Consider the following 23,101-nt stretch of genomic DNA (forward strand, 5'->3'; position numbering starts at 1 on the left):
ACAGACACAACTAAATATATAATGCTATGTCACATATCAGTGGGGTTAGGTGTAATGAGTAGAGTTTACACAAATAATAGGCTGCATATGCACTATATGTCTGGAGAGTAGCGGTATAAATCTATGAAGTCCATCTAATCCTTTGTAGTTCTTTTATTCATTTAGCAAACCACAGTGGGCAATGCCAAAATCTAACACTCCTGGAAGTGTTACATGCACAAGATCTCTGAACAAGATCTGACAATCTGTCTGTTGACATAGATATTGGAAATGTGCTGAAAGATTTAGTCCGCTTCCTGCTGATCATGGTAGCACCCTCATATGTCAAAAGCTCTTTGCTTCCTTGTTGCTATTTAGACAATATGGAATAGAGTTATGTGACAGGGGGCTGGACTGTTTCAAATGAATATGGCGAGAAAAAGAAGTCTGCGAGATGCAGAAAGAAAAGCAGAAGTTAATCCGTATTATCTGTGTTTGTATTAGCAGTGTGTGTAATGCAGGGAACATTCATTTGGTAGTCACAGGAGATCAATTAAGGTAGTACACCTCCAGAGACTTCTGGCACGTATCACACATACAGTCCTCCGGTCTGTCCGCTGCCAGTGCTAGTCACATATACTAATGGCTAGGAACCGGAATGAGCAGTCTCATCAGTTTTTGTTTAACATACTGGCATTAATGAATTTTCCTTTTTAGGCAAGGTATGGAAAGTCACCCCTCCGCTAACATTACATTAGGCTGCAATATAGCTGTAAAACCTACACAGAGCTGTAAGAGAAAGACTTTTCAATGTAAACCTGGATATATGTAACTGCACAGGGAAATGTCAGGAAAAGAAGATTTAAAAATCGCACAAAATGTTATGTTGGGAAAACCCATTTCCAGTGAATAAATGAGAAAAACTATTTTTAATTTTCAAGCCTAACTTTAAGACATAAAACACAATTTAATGTAGTCATGTATTCTTTAAAATGTATATGTAAAGCCCAAATTTTTGTTCAATTTCTGCAGAGAAAGGGAATGGTTAAAGTCCCATCATTTGGTTTTGCCAGGGGGGCTTCAATGCAGAGATGTACATCCACATCCATGTTGGAAGATCTTCCCTCTATTGCGGTGTTAGCCACAAGCCAATTTTTGCATTGACATTCTCTTTATACGCAGTTATAGGAGGATGGAGTACTGGAGTTGCCCTGTTAATGTGCCAATTCTCTTAATTGGCCAATCAAATTTTGGCAGGATCCTTGAATAAGGGTACATTCAAACAAGCTAAATCATTACGACCAAGATACCTGAACTTGTCTCCCATATTTAATATAAACCAACACATTTTGATACAAGGATTTCTTAACAGACTATCCAATGATCAGTTTGTCTATGCCGTAAAGATCTTTCCTGACTGCTACATCTAAAATAAAATGATAAATAATGCAAAATTCCAATACAACACAAGTTTTTCAGAATATTTATATATGCTTTGGCATCATTTTTTTACTTTAAGCAATAATCAAAGATGATGGCCTTAAGAAAGTTTAACCAAGTGCAGTTTGTAGTGTTCATGTTTTGGGCAGATTAAAATACTACAAAATATTAGTAACACTCTACTCAAAATCGTCAGCACAGTACTGACCGCAGAATGAAAACCCTTTACAAACAGGGTTCTTAACATCTCATATCACTTCTGACACATACATGCATGCTGTGCAAATGTTCAAAATCTTTCTACAAGCCAGAGGATTACAAAAAAAAAAATCAGCTGAACAATTATGGGTGGATCGCTCAATGCACCACAGAACTATCCTGGATCACCATCTTTTGCCATCATTGGACACTTTTGGAATGAACAAAAGATCTATCAATTTCAAGTCATTAATTTAATAAAGTTGTAACATTTATCCAGCGTGTGGATGGGGCAGGCAAAATAAGAAGACATCTTTTTATTTAACATAAGTCTTTATCAATCTATCAGTAGCATATTTTGTGCTTGGGGAAAATGTCAAGCGATGCAATATAACTAAAACAGGAGAAAGAATTAAACAAACGGATTCACAGGAAACATTTTATACAGAACTGCCAACACAAAAGGGAATAAGCAGCCACTAACTATACTGCATTTGCAATCTTTGTAATATATTTGTGCCATTAAGAGGGGGCTTTTCGGTTAAGGATAAATGAAATAGCTCCCAAGCCAAACTTCAGCATTCCTGTGTGATGTCAGGGGGCTTGCCTCTGGAAGTTCTGTTTTATACAGCCAGCCCCCTCTCTCTTCCTTCCACACCTCCTCAATTGTTCCCATAAACTGAGTGACAAACTCCCAGCATTGACACACAACGCCAGGAAGGGTGGGATGAAAACTTTCCTGTAGACTGAGGCACACTGACCTAGACCTTCTGCAAAGCTAACAAGGTAAGACTATTTACTATGGAGAAGAAAATGTTTACTGAACACAAATGAGGATGCAATGCAGAGTGCTGGCACTTCTCCAGCTTGAACTAAAATTAGAACAAACTATACCTATTTAATGTACAGCGCTGCGTAATATGTTGGCGCTATATAAATCCTGTTTAAAAATAATAATAATATTAATAAAATCTAAATCAGTTATTTTTTAACTTAACTTTATTTATGAATTACCTACATTGTCTACAAGAGACAAGTAGAAAAATAATTCCTTACCATTCAACAGAAGGTGACATTGGTAAGCAAGCACAAATTATCACAAGTAAATTGCCACCAGATCACAGTATATAAAACATGCAACAAGTGAGTGTTGCCAAACTATCAATGAAAGAAATAGCTCTCTACCTAGGATTTGGAAGATGGATGTCACCTACAAAAAATTCTTTAGCAGACTAGTAGATTGTTCAAAGAGCAACATTTTAAAAGACCATTAAAATAGTTTTAATTTTGAACCTATACATCAAGAAGGTGTAAGTAACAGGATATAATATAATTAAAAAGGATTTAGATAGCGCCAACATATTACGCAGCGCTGTACATTAAATAGGTGTTGCAAATGACAGACGAATACAGACAGTGACACAGAAGGAGGGGACCCTGCCCCAAAGAGCTTACTTATCTAAGTAAGTATAGAAAAGTTGTTTGTAAAGAGTTTGAACCTTACCTTTAAAGCTATTCATACATCATGTGTCTATTCCCAGGTTGTCCAGCACCCAATTGAGTCGTGAGAGTTGCAGAAGGGAGGAGTATCTAATACATGTATAGTTGTATACAGATCTTCTGCTTTGGTACAGAGGATAAAAAATGTATTCCACAGGGACATGATAAAATAGACTGCTTACGTTCATTTCCTGGGGGCAGCAAAAGCCACTCAATTCCCAGAAAAGTTTACTTTAACTTTTAAGGTTCACTCAGGCTACAAAACTAGATGTCAAAATAATAAACATTGAAATGTGTTAGCCACAGTGAAAAAGAATGTTCCAAGCATGTAGAGCAGCTCAGACTAATGCACCAGAATTGTTTACTGGAAATAATAACAAAGGTCAATAAAAGCCTCGTGTGCCAGGCAGCCAGGAAAGACTACAAAGGGCACAATCACTTATTTATAACATGTGGGCTATATTTTTCCCTGCTCCTGACCTTCAAAAAATCCCCTGATATCCTCAGTGTACCAGTGTGGATTTAGGAAGATACAACCACATAGTGGAAATTCAAGAAATGCCGTACCTTCTGGATCACAAGAAAGAGAATTATAGGATTAGTAGAGAACGGAGCTCAGAGAAATGACAAGCTAGAGCATTCATTGGATTTACATTGGATTTGGCGAGAGAATACTAGGCATGCAAGCACTTTTTTTTTTTTTGTTAACACTATTCTACCTTTAGGCAATCCAAATGCTTGTTCAATGTTCAATTCAATACCGAAAGGGGTATAAAAGGATCAATAAATAATGGACCCTAAACAGACTGGGATTACAAGGCAGCATTTTTACACTATTGTAATGATCTACTGATATATGTGTATGCCGTTAGAACACTGCTCTATAGGTTTCTGGTTTATTTCTCAGCGTAAGAATCCAGTATAAAGCCAAGCGAATGCTGGAATGTTACAGTGCCCAGACTGATGGCATGTGTTTTCTTAGCCTAATATGGACTACAGAATGAACTTTACTAATAAACATCTTTATATGTGAAGTCAGGAGAAGCTGACTATATAATACAATTCCGAAGCCATAAGCATAGAAGTGGCTGCAGAACAAGTAATACATAGTAGAACACTTGATACTGTAAAGGTTCTCATTATTTGTAAAGGTTCTCAGGTTATTATATAAAGGTGTACTTTACTGGACTTGTAATGTTGGGATGTTTCACAGCTGAAGAAGCTTGGAGAGCTGCGAAACATCTTCAACATGACAAGTTCAGTTTAATGCTACCAAGTACTACTAGATATGCAACATAAAGGCAAAAGGATGGTCTGTATTGTACTTTTCTATGTCACACAAGACATTTACTACTGTTTTTAGCGTTTTTGGGTCAGGCTTTCATAATTGTTTGTGTCTGAAAATTCCCCCCACTTTTTGCCCTGATGGTCACTTGCCATTAGGACAGAAGGTGAGGGGAGATTTGGTGGTTGAAGTACTAGAGGCTATGGTCAATGTGGACCTTTCTCCACATATTTTCATGTCAGGGCCACTGTGATACAATATATAACCAAATTTTCTAATATGAACACTTGTTAATTTGCATGATCCACTTGCACGGTTAGCTAACTTCACTCTCCTGCTTACCCAGTTTCAGCACAGAGAAGACTAAGGTCCTCTTTCACCTTGCACACGGAAAGTCACTCTCTCTTTTCTGCACTTCTTCTGTAACCCGCACCTCTCTGTCCTCCTCTAGCCATGGAGAAGGTCCAGCACATAACCCGCTCTGCCATGAGAAGAGCCTCAAACATTGAGGTCAACCCACAGACCAGACAAAACTTACAGGAACTCTTTGTCAACTTTTCTCTGATTCTCATCTGTCTTCTTCTCATCTGTATCATTGTGATGCTCCTCTGAGACATGAACATGTCACCACATAGACTATAAAACCTCCCTATGGAAGATTCTCTGTAAAGATTCATTTATAAGTTTGCAGTGAGCATCTAGTCAATCTAGATGTAAATGATTTTTATATAATGGCATATATATATTGTGTAATAAACATTCTGTGACCAGTTTCCAGCTGCCTGTGATGCAAAATTGTAATAATTCTGCCCATGCACATGGGAATTACAAGTACGCTTTCACTTGCTGTCAGCCCTGCTTGTCCAGAGACATGTAATGCTTGAACATTTGTTTCTGTAACATCAGATCTATGTAGAAGACGTTACTAGGAGAATGTTCAAATAAAAAAAAGCATGTTCACTGCAAATAATGTCACTGCTAACATACAAGATTTATTGAATCTGCAAACGGGTTTTCAGGGGAAAAATTATGTTTCTGCACTACGTACCAAGATTTTATAATGGGAAAGACGTGCAGTATTTTTGTAATAAGGCATAAAAAAAAGAAATATGAAATGTCCAAGTAACGATCAGTTGGTACACTGTTTGGAGTTGTTTGTCTTTGCATATTTTTTCAAACTTATATAACACTAGTTCTAATAAAAGATAGCGAGTTGATGGTAGACCGCGAGCTGAGCTAGGAATAGTGATTGTCCAGTAAATCAGAAAATATATTAGGGCAAGTCAAGGAAAACAAACTGTAGTAAAATAAAAGTGCTTCTGGAAAGTTTTTTTTTTTTAGAGGACCCATCTGGTTCACGACTACATTTGTACCGGAGTACACCACTGTGGAATTATATTATAAATATGGAGTCAATAGGCTGACACGGAGATGAGCAGAACAGAAGACTGAGTAGAGATACCCTGAACAGACAAGATTACTGAACATTACATTCTGCTTTCTGTATTGTTTTACATGGACTTCCAACCTAGACCTGTACAATTATAGCTCACACAGACACACAACAATAAAGGAGCAGCAGGATCTCCATAAAGTTACCCCTGTATTATTCTTTCCCAAAAACATATTGACATTTTTAATATGGACCCCCACAATATAACTAATGCCAGTCAGTTCATTCTTGCTACTCTCTCGCTTGAGAGTTAAGGGGAATTACTGTTAAGGGGAATTACATATTCTGGCATTTAAGCTGACCTTATTTAATAATATACTAAAAAATTTTATTATAAACCAGAAAATGCCAGTGATATAGCAGCAATGTCATTTTATATTTGGCAGGAGTTTGGCTTTAAGGTGGTGTGGTCCTGGTATTGTAAAGCCCTGGTCTTAGCTACACCCTCATCCTTTGTAATAAAGTAGCTGGTAATTTATAGGAGCAGAAAGTGCAGGGAGAATTCAGCACAATATGCAATAGCCCTCTTAAAATCAAATGTAGTCCACAAGTAAATGGGTTATCTTGTAAAAAATAAAGTAACATTTATTGGGCTTTCTAACCCAATGTTTAGACACCGTTTAAGCGCTCCTATTTAACATGTTAATAAGCCCCCCCCAATTCTTCTGTAATGAGTGGAAGTAGTAAGCTTCTTGTGATGTGTGCAATTAAGCCAATCAAATATCAATAATCAATACAAATTTGAGGGGGCTTTGGAACTGAGTTACTATGGATCATGCAGGTCTCAGATTAGAGTTACCTCAATACTTATGATATTCCCACAGCTGAAAAGTTTTTGGGATATCAGTCCAATTCCCTTATTCACTGCACTTAATGCCATGCTAGGTAAAGTGGAAGATTATGGGAAGTGTGTATGTGCGATTGTGTGGGGAGGACATAGCGAGACAACAAGTATGGAGACCCTCACTGGAGACTATGGGATTGACCAGTTTTGTACGATTTCCTCTGTAATATGCTGCACGGTGTGTTGGAACCATATAAACATATATCCAAAATAAACAGAATATAGGCTTGTGAATAAAGCCATTTCCGCCAATTTAGAGTGATTTTCCTTTATGTTTTTTCCTGTTTACATATCAGATGCTGGCAAATTATTCTGACCTAGCAGGCACATATTATTGTTTATATGTATATGAGCACTTTAGACTATTATGACTATTAGACAGGCTTATTATGATTAGCTGAGATTATTTTTTGTAATAACTAGTATGAAAATGTTCCCAGTTTAAAAGTTCACCAGAACAAAATATTGTCGCACTGCCATGGTAACTCATTATGAATGCCATCCAAAAATGCTGAAAAGAAGCAAAAGCAATCTCTCACAATCTCCGTAAGGCTCTGTAGTCCTGCCAAGCAGCGGGGTCCTATGTATTATACAAGCCACACAAAGCTGAGCTTTATCTTCCTTTACAGTGTTAAAGGGGAACTCCATATACCACTGGTCTGATCCCAGCCATGGAATGCTCCTGTGTAGCCCTGAATAGTTTATTTATTCAACATACATACAATTGAGCAGAATCCAGGCGTAGACACCAAGCCACCAAGAACCTAAATTAGCAGAGGTCCTGGTTGGCTACATCACCTAGCTATCTCTTAATATGAGTACATACACTCAAGCAATGTCCCTGGAAATGATCGTTAGTAATTGTTTATGATAGTAAAATAAACAAGAACTGTACAGACTATTATATGGAGAGGAGGACGACAAGAAGAAGGCACCCACTGAATCAAAGCATAGTAGGACTTTACCACAATATACTTTTACTCAAGGTCATGAAACACATAGTGTCTGTATGAGGCTTTATATCTAGAACGTGCCACTGTTCTGAAATGTCCTGCTGTATCAATTTTGGGTGGCCTTTACATAACAGAACCCAAGTATTCCAACACGCACAACAAATAGTTCAGCAATATAAACACTAAAAACTAAAATCATAAATGCAATAATAAATCCAAAATTTTATATTTTCATTTTAATTATTTCTGGAAATACAGCAGCATGAAATTAGAGAGGAGAAAAAGCAATGATTTCCCCCAGCTTGACCATTAAATAAACTGGTCATCTTGCCAGAAATCAAATAACTTCTTGTGCTCTCTGTCTGTGTTGACTTGACCGTAAACTTGTTTCCATTTATCCCTGAAAACCATTTCCTGGATCTTATAAAGAAGAAAAGTGTTGGAGGTTTCTGAAGTCTCGTTCTGTTGTCCGCATTGCTATAGAGTTAGATTTTTATTGCTGCCAAACCATCTAAGAACGGTTCAGCTGAAAAAGAAAAGTATTTTTGTTCCTACACCCAAATCCCAAAAGGGCTCACAAAAGAGCTCTATAAGCTCTTATAAGACTACATCCTGTCCTTAGATCTGTTGCCTTAGGTTAGCAGTAATATTGAGTGGCCCCTTATGGCCGCCAACAGTGCATGTTTTCCAGATTTCATTGCAGAATCACATGTACAATAATTAGTGTCACTCTTCCTTATCTATAGTAGATAGTGGTATTTAATTATATGTTAAAGATAATGAAAAAGTGACCATATTGCATGATTGAGAAAATAATATGCAAAGATGCCTTTGCACAGAACAATCATTAAGAAGAGGAGACTGCTAAAGAAAGGCAGCAGGATGGGAGATGGGGTAGTCTAATGAATGCATATGGCTGGCAGTGTACATTTATCAAAGAATCAACTCTATATATTTCTACGAACTATGGAAGTTCAGAACATATCCCAAAGACCTGGCTCTAACAGCTATAATGGTCTGCTTTAAGGACACAGCCCAAATCAACAGTTGGGGGTGAAGAACCCAACAAACAAGAGTAAGATAAGTTGCAGACCTGCAAAATAATGCAGAATCCCCATTGAAAATGACATGTTTTTTATTAAACAAAAAAGAAAATATCCATATTGTAACAACTATATTTTTCAGGGGCCCCAGAAGAGATCGCAGAATCATCTTGCTGTGGAAGGCAAAGAGCACTTGGCATTATGGATCTTGCCAACAACAGAGGCCTGAATCTCCTGCTGAACTTCGTTTTGATCATCTTGGTTCTACTGCTAATGTTCATTCTGGTAAAACTCATGTGACAATCAGAAAGAACCAGTAGAAGCCTGTAATTACAATGGCATATCAACCGTACATCGACCACCAAGAGTATGGCCCACCCGGAAGTAAAACAAGAGCTACAAGACCATTTGCTCTGGGACAATCTCTGGGTCATAACAGCCACGATCACAATGGACTTCTGATCATCTGATCGATTTCTACGAACCGATGCACTTAGATATACAAATGTCATAGAAAACTGAAGATGTATTTTGTGCATAAGTCAGACAACCTGAGACTATACTGTCAGCATAATCTCTATGCTTTGAGATATAATGCATTGACCCGAGTACCAAGAAGCAGTACCAAGTACAGCAATGTGATGTGAATGCTATTCTGAGTCCTACATAAGTCAGCGCATGCATATATATTGAATCATCACAATATGAAAATTTACTAAAACCCTAAAATATCTGAAACGCTGCCTTGTGCAGAATCGCCTAAATCCATTGTGATAGCAATACCAATAATTGAAGTTTATGGTCATCCTCCTAGATCATAGGTATTCTATTACTAGGTAATGAGCACTGGGGCTACTGCATGTTAGGATACACGCTCACTTGTTTGTAGAGCTCATGTGTAATTGCACTTTTATATTATTTTCTTTTTTATTTAATGTTTGCAAAACACTACAAGGAAAACAAATAAATATGTATTAAATAGAAAAAACAGCTTGGATGTATAATTTCTTATAAAAATGCATACAAGAGTGTGATATGTGCAAATCTATAACCAGTCACTTGGATCATTTTCAAGTTTTTTTTTGGTCCAAATATCCAGCCATTACGTAGCAAAGTATTTATATCACATTCCCTCCTGCTGAGCACCCAAATAGCAGGACATGGGACATGCACGTTTTACATGATCTGCTAAAAACCTAAAATAGAACTGTTTGAAGTCCAAAGAAGTTTAATATTTAATATTCATAATGCAGATTGACAAAAACTCACTAGAGTCTATTGGGATGGAAGTCTATTAAAGCAAAAAAAAAAACTAAACTAAATTCAACAATACACTGTTTTTATGGCAGCAATTTAGGTACTTGACTTAGTATGTGTTTACCAACTAGGTGTCCCAACTAGTCATCTGTTCTATGACCCCCGGTGCTGCAAGGCTGCATTGCCAGCATGGCTGCCATTCACAGTTTTACTGTATAGGAGAAAAGCCGAGCCTGTGCATGTGGGTTTAGCAGAATATAAACCTTCCATAGGAATGAATATATGTATGTATATGAGTATATATGAAATATGAATAATGTATACAGCACTGGATGGTTTTTGGGGGTTATAGCACTGGATAAGATACAGGCGAGTGTAAGGACTGAAGGGTAGGTTAGAAATAAAAAGGACTCCCTCTTGATTGGAATTTTAAAGTTTTCACCTCCAGTGAGGTTTAGAAAGTAGCTGGTAGCACTAAATGAATGATCTGGATATACAAAGGAAAGATCAGCATGAATGACTACAATTGCTGCAATATAGAAATTACAAATGAGGAAGGAACTTCTATTATAATTATATAAAAACTTATATAATATATAAAACTTATATAAAAACGAAAAATACTTAATAAACCAGGAACAATGTCCATTCTTTAAAATTAGAGAAACCTGGTAAGGTGCAATATCATTTCCTTGCAATTATGGAAATCATTTTTTTCTGCTAGGGTTGCTGGCAGAATTTGGGGCTAAATCCCAGGGATTCTTGTGTTCTAGGGACAACTGCGGTGAGTATTTCCTGCATGCTGGCCAGAGGTATGTAACATACACAGGGATACATACATGCTTGGTTTCTTTTTCTGCACACAAGCCAATCCTGTGGTTGTAGCTGGGGGCAATATGTTTAGCAAAGTTACCAAAGCTGTACAAGTACCTACACAACAGAAGCTTGTACGAAATGACAGGTCAGCCCTCCCCCCCTCAAGAAAAGTGGAGTTTCCCTTTAAGAGGCAGTCCATTTTGTATAAAAATGCTTATAGTTGTAAGTATCTGTTAGCTTGGGTTACATTGTTATTCTCGAAAATATTCTTTAGAAACTTAACACTAGCTAATGTTAGCTACTGCAGTGCTAAGAGCTACTGTTTGTAGTTGTAGTTTACAATAACAGCCTCAAATGTTAATTGTACATTTCCAAAGCCTAAATTGTTTAAATGATTACAGTTTAACAAACTCTATTCACATAGTAATCCTATTAAATTAATCTCCTCCTTACAGCAGCATTACCGAGCAGGCTGAAGTATGTGTAAGAGGGATAATACTGGAGCCCGGCCATTGCTGCCTTCTACAAAGCAACAGCGCCACTCAGAGGATAAACAGAGCCTAACCAGCTATTTCCAAGAACAGAAAAACATACTGCATACCCTAATGCTACATTGTTTTCGGGGGTACTGGTCCAATACACACTGCTACTTTATATTACTCCCCCCCTCCCCTACCATCTATCATGTATGTTCACCCATACAGAACAGTAAAATACTTTCGTGCCATGCTGTTGAAAAGCTATATGTGGCATTTTACCTGCAACTGCACACAGGGTAGGAGTAGGGAGAGTAGAAAGCAGTTTAGTACTTCCCACATGGAAGTGGTAAATAACTGGTTCATTAGGAACTATTTATTGTACAGTGCTGCATATTATGTTGGTGCCATATAAATCCTTTTTATTAGGAATAATAGGAATGACTGTGCAGTGTTTTGGGGCAGCAAAGCAGGCTGGCAAGGTGCCAAAACTAGGAGCTGCCTCGGGGGTTTAAGACCAATTTCAGATTGAACAATCCCCAAAGCAATCAGGGTAATTTGCTGAAATAATTAGCATTAGCTATGGAATTGAACTTTTCAGATTTACCAGCTCTCATTTTGTAGCTTAGGTTTCTTATAGCTGTGTGCCTTGTCATAAAGATTTATGACCTCTTATGTCTTTTAGCAGATTAATGTCTGACCACCTAATTTCTGAAAACTTCCCCACCACCCCTCACACAGATACATAGTTTGTACTATTATTCATAGATGCTGGAAAATGTATTCTGTTATATATCATCCTTCCTGTCCTGTGACCACAGTCACTCCATGGCTGGATCTACAAGAGATCGGAAATACCTGATGACGTCATTCTAGCCCCACAAAAGATACAAAATGTTAGAGATACCACCAAAACATAGGAAGGCTAAATCTTCCAATAAAGACACTTGTTCCACTTACGGGAGAATTCCACTTTACATTGCAAAGATTTCCAACTTCCTGCTGTGTCACTGGGACAGGAAATTAAATTTGCCCAACAGGACAAAGACCAAAACAATTAACCTGACCCTACCAAATCCGAAACCATGTTTGAGCTATATCTTTGCTAGTTATATTGTTACGAATTATAAAATATCAGGAATCCACTTTTTCAGACCCATAAAGATACTAAAGTCTACAAGAAGCATTTTAGTTTTAAGTTTATGACAAGTGCAAAAACTGCTGATCTCCAATCAATAAAAATGTTTTCACATTTTTACATGCATTCAATTCTTTATTTAGTTTTACTTAAAACTCAATAAAACTTATTTTGTTAATACCTATATTTGGGGTAAAGAATGTGAGGATGATATAAGAGCTGGGGCAACAACATCATATTCAGCAGGTAGAACAGTGTAATAGACACTGTTCCCACTGAAAGAGAATGTGATTTGAATGCAAGTTTTCTTTTACTTTTAGTTAATGGCTTTTACATGTAATTTTTTTCAGTTCATACAAACACACGCTATCCATCTGATACTCGCCCAGACTGGCAGTCAAATTTTAAAACTTATTGTGGCCCCTGAGCCAAAACATTTGTCTACCACTCGTGTAGGAGGAATGGAACTGCCCAGTCAATTTGGTAAGATCAAACTATATCATGTATAAGAACTGGAACAAAATTAGATTATTCCTATTGCCTGCTAAAATAGGATGCAGTATATGAAGCCAAATCAAAGCAGTGCCCACATTTGACATGTCATTGGTGGAGGTACTGCTCTTTGCTTAAAACAGTTCCAAAAGTACACCGAGAGGCAAGAAAAAGCTGAAAGAATACAATTTGCTTCATAAACACTACAGTGGCTGAAACAAGTGGTAGAATAGTGCTCCGCATTTCCAAAGAGGCACTAGATATTCAATAAGGAATGTTTTTAGAAATAAATAGAATGCAGAGTAGAAATGACTCATGGGTTTATAGTTTACACTTAAAGGTCAGTAATTGCTTGTCTGTACAGGTAGTCTCTGGGTTACATACAAGTTAGGGACTGTAGGTTTGTATGTAAGTCGGAACAGGTACATTTTAATAAATACAATTAGGACAGATGTTTGTCTCAACAAATTAATGGGCAGCATGGTATCAGTTACTGTATAAAAACCTCACTGTGAGTTAATAATAAACAAAGCAAAAAAAAAAAACATTCAATAACTTTTGGAGCAAGCTGTGCTTTGATATGCAAAGAGAAACAACTTCAGAGTTTGTCATTAAAAAGTTACAAGAGCTTGTAGAAGAGTCTCAAAAGATTTCTTCTGCAAGTCATGCAAACCACCCCCCTGCAAGAATCTGTCCTGCACACAAGGGAGCAGGGAAGCCCTGTTCGTATCCAGGAGTTGTCCGCATGTCAAATGTCCTTAACCTGGGGACTACCTGTACATGTTTTAAAGCCCAATTAATATTTGTGGAACCTTAAATATATTTAGAGGATTATAACAAAAGAAAAAAGGTGTTCAAATTTTTATGGTTCCGGTTTAGAGTTTTTCCCTGAAACTTTCAGCCAGATGCTGAAATATTTTAGAAGCTGGCTGCTAGCCACTCAGTAAGAAAAAGCTAGGATGAAAAATGTCCTACATGAAGTTTCCAACATCCCACTGCCTTGCAATCACATTAGTCTTTTAATGTATTAAAGGCAGATAAAGACACTAAAGGTGACTGAAGTATACACGATGAGCTATACCAAATTACATTATAAAGGACCTTTTAAAAAGGGCAAACAAACCAGTGAAAAATATCTAGAACATAAACTGCCCTGATCGCAGCTTAATCCAGTTCTATAAATTGGGTGAAACTACTGTGACCTGTAGTGAATGTACTACTGAAAGCATTTCCCAACACTAATCACAAGATGGCAGTATAGACAACACATTCCAGGTACCTGGGACTGATCGGTGTCTGGACGCAGCAGTTCTAATGGATGCCAAGAGGACAAGCAGCATGTTTCCTCCGGAGTTCTCCTATCTTGAGAATTAGCATGAAGCTGATCTGTAAGCCACATCTGTGTCCTTAAGGAAGACTGAAGGGGAGATCCAGCCTGGTAACCCAGATGGCTATATTTTGGAACATTGTCACTAGCGGAGAAAGATTTGCTTTCTGGTAAGGCACTGTAGGTCATGTCTAAGGTATGCCTCCTACTGGGAGTAGCAAAATGAGAAAATTCTGTACTGCTGCACTTGTCAAATTTATATTTGAGGTCTACGCCTGCCATTTCTTTCTTATCACCGTCTTTATCATCCAGTTTCAGGGCCTCCATGCTGTAGTGCAGACAAGATGGCCTGTAAACTCGTGAGTGCTGTGAAAGAGGGCCATCTCTACTCATACGATCCAGGCTATGCCGTGACCCTGTGTTTTCAACTTTGGCATCCTGGACAAAAGTATCTGGAGTGCTCAGCTTAGAAAGGGATGACCACTTCTTCATGGGCCTGGAGTCCTTCATGTCAAGCGGGCTATCAGAGTGGCCATAGATTCTGCCCACACCAGACAAAGAATAATTGCTGTCCCAGGATGATGTGTCCAGTCGGTCTTCTCTGTGTCTAGGAAGTGATGACCTGGCTGTAGAGGGCATGACATGAGCAGAAGAAGGAAGACTGACCAGTGGGTGCACCGGCTTAAACGTGGAAGTACCGCTGGACGTTGAATGGTCTAGAAAATACAAAGATAACAGATATTAACAACAGCAACACAAATACATTACAACATATAAAAATCTGCAGGCACAAAAACTTGAGGGGTGGAAATCATGCTTCAGGAGGATTTGTATATGTAAGCATGGATTCTGCTGGCAGCACTAACCATGCGGTGCTGAATTCAGCCAGTAGATGGCGACAAACATTAATGAATGAAGCTGCAGGGGGACTCCAATGATTTTAGCTGATTATGACACTGAGCGAGGCAATGAGCACAACCAGAACTGGACCTTAAAATTCCAAAGTCATACTGTACATGCTGAGTTATTTTAATTCCGTGCATATGAAAACATTGGCAACATTCAAGTTAGAATTGAAAATTACATTTAACAAAAGAGAAAACAGCACAGATTTTTAGATTATTATACACTTCAACCAAATGTCTATACTTCTTAAGGTTTACAAACCACTTTCTAAGCAATCAGAGACACTTGTCCTTTTCCTTCTCCTTGCAGCAGAGCAGCCTAGGTCTTGTATACCTAATAAAAGCAAGGTAAACAATTTGTTTGCTGCTCAGTGTAAATCTGTATTAAGAGATATACAATCCTTTGTGGGCATCTGAAATGACCAAAAAGTCACCAACTTGGAAAAGGAAGATACGTCATAACACCTAAACTGTGCACATTGGGGAAGCTCAAAATGTATTGAAGCCACAGAAAAACTAATGTTTTAGAAGCAGAAGTCAGGAATTATTATTAGTTACACTGTAGAGGGTTTCATCACTAATGTGCTGTCTTTAAAATTATTACCCCTACATTGCTCCATGAATACAGAATGCACTCCTGGTTATAATGTCTAATGCCATTTACCATAGTATATTACCTATACAAACCCAAACTCTTCTGGTTTGTGTGCAAAAGAAAAGGGTTTTATTGCTGCCCATGTACCTTATTAGGTAGGCTTTACCTATTCCCAACGTTCCCTAACTGGAAAATAAAAATAAAAAGACTGCATTTGTTTTCAAAGCCCTTGTTTTCTTCATGAAACTTTAGACTTTTATTGCCCTAGTTGCTGTAACTTGTTTTTGTACATTGAGCTGGGATAATGGGTTCTACATAAGTTTTACAGTAATCGGGCTCTATTTTTACTCACTGTTCAAGTGGCACATTCTGGGCACAATTATATTGGTGATTAAAAAGGATGAGGGCAAAAGATCCCCGGGTCAGGAGGAGTGTCAGATCACTCAATTCAGAAGTGAGCCTGACAGGATTACACCAACCTAAGCAGCTAATCTACTTGCAGCTTTCCAGCCAGACGACCACGTCCACCAACATATAATGCTCAGGGATTAATTACAACTCCATGAGGATACATACAAGTAACTTATTTATGAGAAGAAAACTAGAATCATAAAAATTAGGGTAAACAAGTAACATTACGTTGCTCAAATATGGCAAATTTATACCTGAAAATTATTATATTAAAAGGCCTATTCAATCTATTGCACCACAGTATATATACGGGGGGGATTTGACGGCTGTTTATTAGAGGTGATCTGGATCCATAAAGAAAGCTCTTTACCCATCAGAGGCATCTATACATCTTACAAACTGTTTCTGATGTATCAAATATATGCAAAACCATAACTAAACTTTTCAATTCCTTTACAAATCAGGGAGACCCAAAGGCAGGATAGGATATTGCTGTTTTATACTAAACATTCAATGATACAATGAAACTACGGTATATGGATAATGACAGGAAAAGGTGTAAAAAGAAACTTGTGTGGGATGTTCTAGAATGTGCTATTGGGTATCAGCCTTATTCATCTAATAGCAATGATATTATTGTGTCTCAGACATCGTAATGTGAGCAAGGATATGCCAATCAAAACTTTTTTTGGGAGAAGAAAAATATTCATAGCTTACTATTTATACAGCATACATTCTGATGTTCTACAGAAGCCCCTTTCAATTAGGGTTTCTTCAGAGGTTCTATAAACAGGAAGGGATCAGTCGATTGATCTCCTGTGCCCAGTGTAATGGGGCCAACTATGACAACCACTAGGGCCCCCACTGACCACTAATCTGGAGCAGGATATGGAACAAGAAAATAGATTAGAAGTTTTGACTTGGATACTTTGATTTTTAACACCCTGACCATCTGAACAGAATGTCAGAAAGGCCAACAAAGGACCAAAGCCAGCAGTGACATCTTCTGTATGCGCCATGCTCTAGGGCTTTACAAACCATTCCTTTTTCACTGATGACCAACATGTAGCATTCTACATTCTACCCAATGCTGTATTCTCTACTGCATCATTATATTATATTGTCAGATCAGGATGGACAAACCCTGTTACCCAGGTAAAGCCAGGTTAGCCTGTTAGGTAAACGAGCACTAAAAAAAGGGGTTGCCTGTGTCTAACAAAATATTCAACTATTCTCAAAATAAATTAGCAATAAGATAATGTCTTAGAACACTGTGCTTGTACTCGGTAGCTTAATTCACCCTGTTCAATGGGCATGTGTTTACTACTGCAGGAGGAACATTAGATTATAAACTGCTATGAAGACAGACTGATGTGAATGTTCTTTATAAAATGCTATGGAATATGCCAGCACTGTTTAAATGAATTATAACCCAATGTTGAACATTTATTTCATGTACATGTGAAAAAAATATATATATTTTATATAAAATATATATATAAAAATAAATAAAACACCTATATAACCACCTTCTAATTCATTCACATCTGTGGCAGCTTGGCACAGCACATCATTATGACGGAGGACAAGATGGCATGTATCACCTACTACTGCCTTGGGGAACAGATGGCTGAAAACAGACAGGGTTATGGTGTGGAAAGGATAGCTTATGTATTTCCACTGTGCGTTGCTAACATACAGAATCATTCTATTCTAGAATCATCATGGTTTGAAAAGACTATTTAACATCTAAAAATCAGGCGTCTGTGGGAACCAAGCTGCAAACAGCAACCCTGATCTCATGACTTGGGTTGAAGTCACATTCATAACAAAAGCCTACAAAACAGGAAATGGCAAACACTAAATTACTAATACAGCAGATGGGGATAATGTTTTAACACCTTGGCCAGAATACAAAACAATGATGCATCAAACTAAAGTTTTTTGGCATTTTTGGTAACGTTATGCCGCTGCAGCTGTCTGAATGTGGCCCACAAAAATGTTAACAGAGGTATACCAGATTGATACAAGTCACAGAACAATGAGCAGATTTCATGAGTGACAAATGTGGGCATCAGGCCCTGCTACACAACAGCTGCGTCTCCAGAGTATGGGAAATTGTACATGGCAGCCAATCACAATTGTGCCCGAGAAGACCGCACTGTACCACACAAACACATTCCTAGACAGCGATGATTGCTGAACATGGACCAAACCGATTACAATTAACTTTTTCATTACTAGTCTTATTTAATAAGCCACAGTATTGTTATTTCAGTGATCTGACTTGTGTTTACCCTGATGCATTTACCAAGGACCAATAAAAACACCGCTATTTCATAAAATACATACATCCATATGTAACACATCTAGTACTCTGAAGTTGACAAAGGGCAAAGAAAATGAGAGATGAAAAAACAAGCAATATGACCGTCTACCCCCCAACCACAATATTTCCTCTGCTCGAATAGACAGAGTCCAATAACAAAGGAGCCCTGTGGAACTTTGCTGGAAACAGACTACAGCCCGAATTCGAGATAAATCAGAAGCTCTTATATCCATACTTGTTCTAGGTTGGTTACTTGACATATTGAAGGACTTGTAAGAGCATGGCAGCAAGGCACCTAACATTATCAAAAGGAAATAAAACAGCAGCCTTTGTGTTTCCCTTGGTACAAGTTTTCTTTAATGTGAACGCTGTATGCATGTAACAGTTTACGTACTGGGTTAGCATGTATTATGCTGTGTGACCTCTAACACAGCGACTTTCTTACCAACCTGTGTACTGAAGTCTACACATAAAAAGTAATGCTATCCATTATAAACCTTCTCCATAAACGTGACCACAAAGGATAATCCCGAAGGCACGAGTTGTTAGAAGATTTTCTTCATATCCTCTACTCATCAACCCCTGACCTCATAAAAACTCCATACATCAATAGTAAATCAGAACAATCATGGATGGGACTGAACTTGTTTGATTAAACATTAGCACCGTACTTCATTACTGGAAGGAAATTCAGAAGCTGTAACTCCAAAGCTCCCCTGGCTCCAGGGCTTAGTCATTTCATATTTTATTTAATACAATAAGTAACCTTTGCTTGTTAGCATTGGAGCTGTGACAGAGAAAAAAATAAATCTTTGTTGTAATCCTGTATACATTGGAAAGAAAACAGCAGAGTGCTCCGGTGTGGATCAGAGGTTTAATGATAGGACACTGCCAAAAGGTATCCAACAAGACCAGACACCTTTTTATGTGGACAGACCCAGCATTAGAGAAGCTCGATATGCTGCTGAAAAGGTTACAACAGATCCAAACTATTACATTTGCTGGGAACTAGAGACTCTGCATGCCGGATATGGTGTAAATTTCATGTTTTCGGGACAAAAATTGTGCAAATCTGACAGGTAACCTTTATATGTTGAGGAATTCTCAGCTTGGACTTATTGTTCATTCCCTTCTCCTCATCTCAAACATCAGAAGAAAATAAATATAGCCACGAATGCTATGTTTGTGGGGTGGCAACCCAGAAATCAATAAATCTATTGGACTCATTGGTCAGGTGGAATATTGGCAACATATCTGCTGTCATCTCCTTTACAATTTACCCTTTTGTCAAAGTTGCTCAGATTCTTAAACTTGCCCATTATTTCTATCATCTTCAAGAACGGTTCATATCTGCCCAATATATATCCCAGCGCTTGGTAATTGTAACAAGATAAATAAAGTCATCAGCTTTACCCTGTAAATGGTTTTAGATTTTCAGCTGAACACGTGTAGTGTATTTGTTTTCGTATGTATAATATAATACAGAGGGTCCATACAGGGCCGGGCCTACCCTGCAGATTGAAAGACTAGTCTAATACTGGTGACTCTTCCAGTGAAGCATGAAACAAGCGCAGCTTCAATGTCTTCCATACACAGCAGGCTTTCACTCCCACTGGCAGATTTAAGCATTGACCCAGAACACAGCTGTGCATTCATAATTGTGCAATTCACTTCACAATCCTTATCTTGGATTTGACAAAGAGCACACTCCTGCCAACACTCGCACATACCCCAGAAATATATTGAATGTGCATTGACTATTTGTTACCACAATGCTGACATATCTTGGTTAATAAATTATAGCTACAATAGTTTTATACCAATGCAAAAGGCAATATTGTTTTTGTCTACATTTGTGCGATGCCTAAACCTGGTTTGTATTGGAGACTAATTATCATCCCTCTGTGTAGTGCTTTGATATTGTTTCAGATATTAGGAGCATTGTTAAAGATACTCATACCAATCTATAGAGGGGAAGTAGATGTGAAGGGGTGATCAGTACCATCGGACACTACATCATATTAGGTAGGAGGGAGAGTGGAGCAGGTTTCCTGCCTAATACACAATGCTCACAACAATAGAGGTCACTTGGGGTTGAGGGGTCATTGCACACTGGATGAACTTACAAGTCATGGGTGCCTAAAACTCTACCCTGGTCCTCCAGATAACAACTGAAGCAGATATTTAATGTACAGCGCTGCATTATTTGTTGGTGCTATATAAATTCTGTTTATTATTAATAATAAGAAATATTAATAGAAAGGTAGAAAAATCGAAATATGAGGCCGGACATTAAATTCTCTGTTGAAGAAAGAGACAACAGTCAGGAACTACCAGCTCTCTTATTTTTGTCTATAAACCGAAGGTAAACCAGCTGCAGGAATAATAATGATATTCCAGTCTGCAGCAGTTCTAATCCGGTAATATCATACATTTTATGTCTTCATTATGAGACTTCTGTTCTGTATTTGACAATAAACAAGTTCATGTGGCAATCTATCAACACCCTTTCAATAAAGAAACGTGCAACCCTTTTTATCTTTGCCAATAAACAACTAGATCACACTGCAATCTTTCTGCACCATTTCATTAAAGGATACTGACAGAGGCGTTGGGTCCCATGCATAAAGGTGTCACTACATTTTTTAATAAAGCAGCAGAAAAAAGGTGAATCAAGATTGGTTGCGTTGGAAAGAATAAACTGTTCTACATTTGGAACTTTTACATAGTATACCCATAAGGATTTTTTGTATAACCCAACAAGATCTTTGGGGGGGGGTATGATTTTGTAAAGATTTGTGAACATGCCACTTAAAAATATACATTGCTCTGTTTTGGAGATAACAGACGCAAAATGAGCTATAAAACTGCAATGTACCGTTTGTCAACAGACAATGATGAAGTCACTGTGCTCTTGCATGGATATGTTTCCGGGACAATATACTAGATTTATAGGCATAACAAAATATGTTCCAGGTGATAACAAGGGCTGGGCACACATTTTTTGGCACTTTGTTTTAAATTCATTTGTATGAACACTCCTAAAACTACCAGCAATGGCTCCTTATATTTTTCCATAACACATGACTGGGAAGATTAGATAAACGTAGAAAAAATAAACACCTCTATGTTTTTTTGGTTTTTTTTTATGTGACCTTTCCTTGATTGAGTACCATACTGTATGTTATGTACATTTGTAGCCAAAAACCAATATCACATTTTGGTAATAAGGTTAGCTATCTACAAGAAAACCCAGGACCGACCAAGTTTCAAATGCCTGGCCTCTCAGTAATAATCACCGTCAGATATGTAGGGTCAAAGGAGCTTTCCTTACTACAGTTATTCAGTAAAGCCTGGTCAATTTAATGCCAGCAGACAGGGACTGGACAATAAAAGGGAGAAGCAGAAGACCCATGAGGTCCTTGCTTTCCACCTGTCAGAATGTTTCACGGAAGCATCGCACAGATTTAGCCTGTAGTGCTAGAGTTCTACTGCACAAGGTATTTTTTTTAATATTTAAAAATATGAAAACAGGATAAAAAAAAAAAAAAAAAAAAAAAAAAAAAGAGAAATGAGCAAGTGGCCAAAAAACCTGTAGTTTATGCTTTTGTGTGTCCCCTAACTAGCAATGTATATACTACACATATTACCATTCCACGGGGAGCCCACACCAAGCTACCATTAATTAGGCCGCAGAACTAAGTGAGCTCATGAATAATGAACCGTCAGTCTATAAATATTACTTTTGTATGTAATATTTATAGAGATTTATGTTCCATCAAGATGTACAGCCCCTACTTTTCCCAAGGCCTTATAAATAAAAATAGAACCTCCCTATAATATTCATTTTGTCTCTAGCTTTTACTGGTGCAGTCTTGGTCTTTGCTGGTACCTGTACACTATAATGTACTTGGAAACAAGTAAAGGATAAATTAGGACACTATGGGCAGGAATGGAGATGCAGCATATTGTGCAAATATAGATTTCCATTAAAACCAGGAACACTGAACAGGAAAGAAGGTGACTGATCCTTACAACATAACAAAAACAATGTTATAAGTAATACAGCTATTGTACAATCAAACAGCCTCTATAGGTAACCATTTCAGTTGATATTGCTGTGATCCTGTAAAAGGACATTAACATACTTGGGTGACTTGTTGGCAATGTCACATCTTATGTAGAAATCATTGGGCCAGGTATCTCTACATCTCTAACAAGATTAATAGAAAGGTATGCTTACGTGACAAAGCAGCACCCAGTCACTTACAGTGATTGGACATGAGAAATGATTGTAAGGACTTTGGGGCAGCAAATCTTCCAAGTATTTCAGAATGATCCATAAACATCTAAAGTCACATCTGCCAACTTAGAAAGCTTATGTCAGTGCGGAGATGAAATAAAGTGAGCTATGCAGGCAGATATTTCTGGAGCCATTTATTTTGAAGGAGTATAATACCAATTAGGGTTTTCTATTCTGTTCAATGATCTACCAACAGCTGCATGCATCTACAAACCACAGCAGACATGACATAATCTCTTACAATATGGATGAAAATGGACAGATCCAGACACTGCATTCTCATGTCTATGAGATGCCGAAACTATATGCCATGGCAAAATAATACAAACATTTACCACATCTTTGCAATACATCCAC

The 23,101-nt window shown here is 37.7% G+C and overlaps 2 protein-coding genes across 8 annotated transcripts in view; one reads left to right on the plus strand and one right to left on the minus strand.

Annotated features, from left to right (window-relative positions):
• CEP85L (centrosomal protein 85 like) overlaps positions 1-23,101 on the minus strand; it is a 99,940-nt gene that overhangs the window by 31,466 nt on the left and 45,373 nt on the right. For 3 of the 5 annotated variants that reach the window (XM_072408813.1, XM_072408814.1, XM_072408812.1), the window contains exons 3-4: positions 15,369-15,440; positions 14,154-14,917 (exon numbers count right to left, since the gene is read on the minus strand). In XM_072408813.1, the coding sequence (XP_072264914.1) occupies positions 14,154-14,917; positions 15,369-15,440 (836 nt within the window). The remainder of the gene's footprint in view (positions 1-14,153; positions 14,918-15,368; positions 15,441-23,101) is intronic. The other 2 variants (XM_072408815.1, XM_072408818.1) reach the window with 1 other exon arrangement.
• Positions 1,894-9,683, plus strand: PLN (phospholamban). 3 transcript variants are annotated; one of them, XR_011920364.1, is made up of 2 exons: positions 1,894-2,403; positions 8,838-9,683. XR_011920364.1 is itself a non-coding variant. In XM_072408819.1 (2 exons), exon 2 carries the CDS (start codon positions 4,856-4,858, stop codon positions 5,012-5,014), a length of 159 nt encoding a protein of 52 aa, XP_072264920.1. In that variant the 5' UTR covers positions 2,247-2,403; positions 4,749-4,855; the 3' UTR covers positions 5,015-5,175. The 3 variants fall into 3 exon arrangements, 2 of the variants coding, with proteins under 2 accessions (XP_072264920.1, XP_072264921.1); XM_072408819.1 differs by lacking the exon at positions 8,838-9,683 and adding an exon at positions 4,749-5,175 and having other exon boundaries at positions 2,247-2,403; XM_072408820.1 differs by lacking the exon at positions 8,838-9,683 and adding an exon at positions 4,854-5,175 and having other exon boundaries at positions 2,248-2,403.

This window comes from Pyxicephalus adspersus, chromosome 4 (genome assembly GCF_032062135.1).
Source record: "Pyxicephalus adspersus chromosome 4, UCB_Pads_2.0, whole genome shotgun sequence".
Lineage (NCBI taxonomy): Eukaryota > Metazoa > Chordata > Amphibia > Anura > Pyxicephalidae > Pyxicephalus > Pyxicephalus adspersus.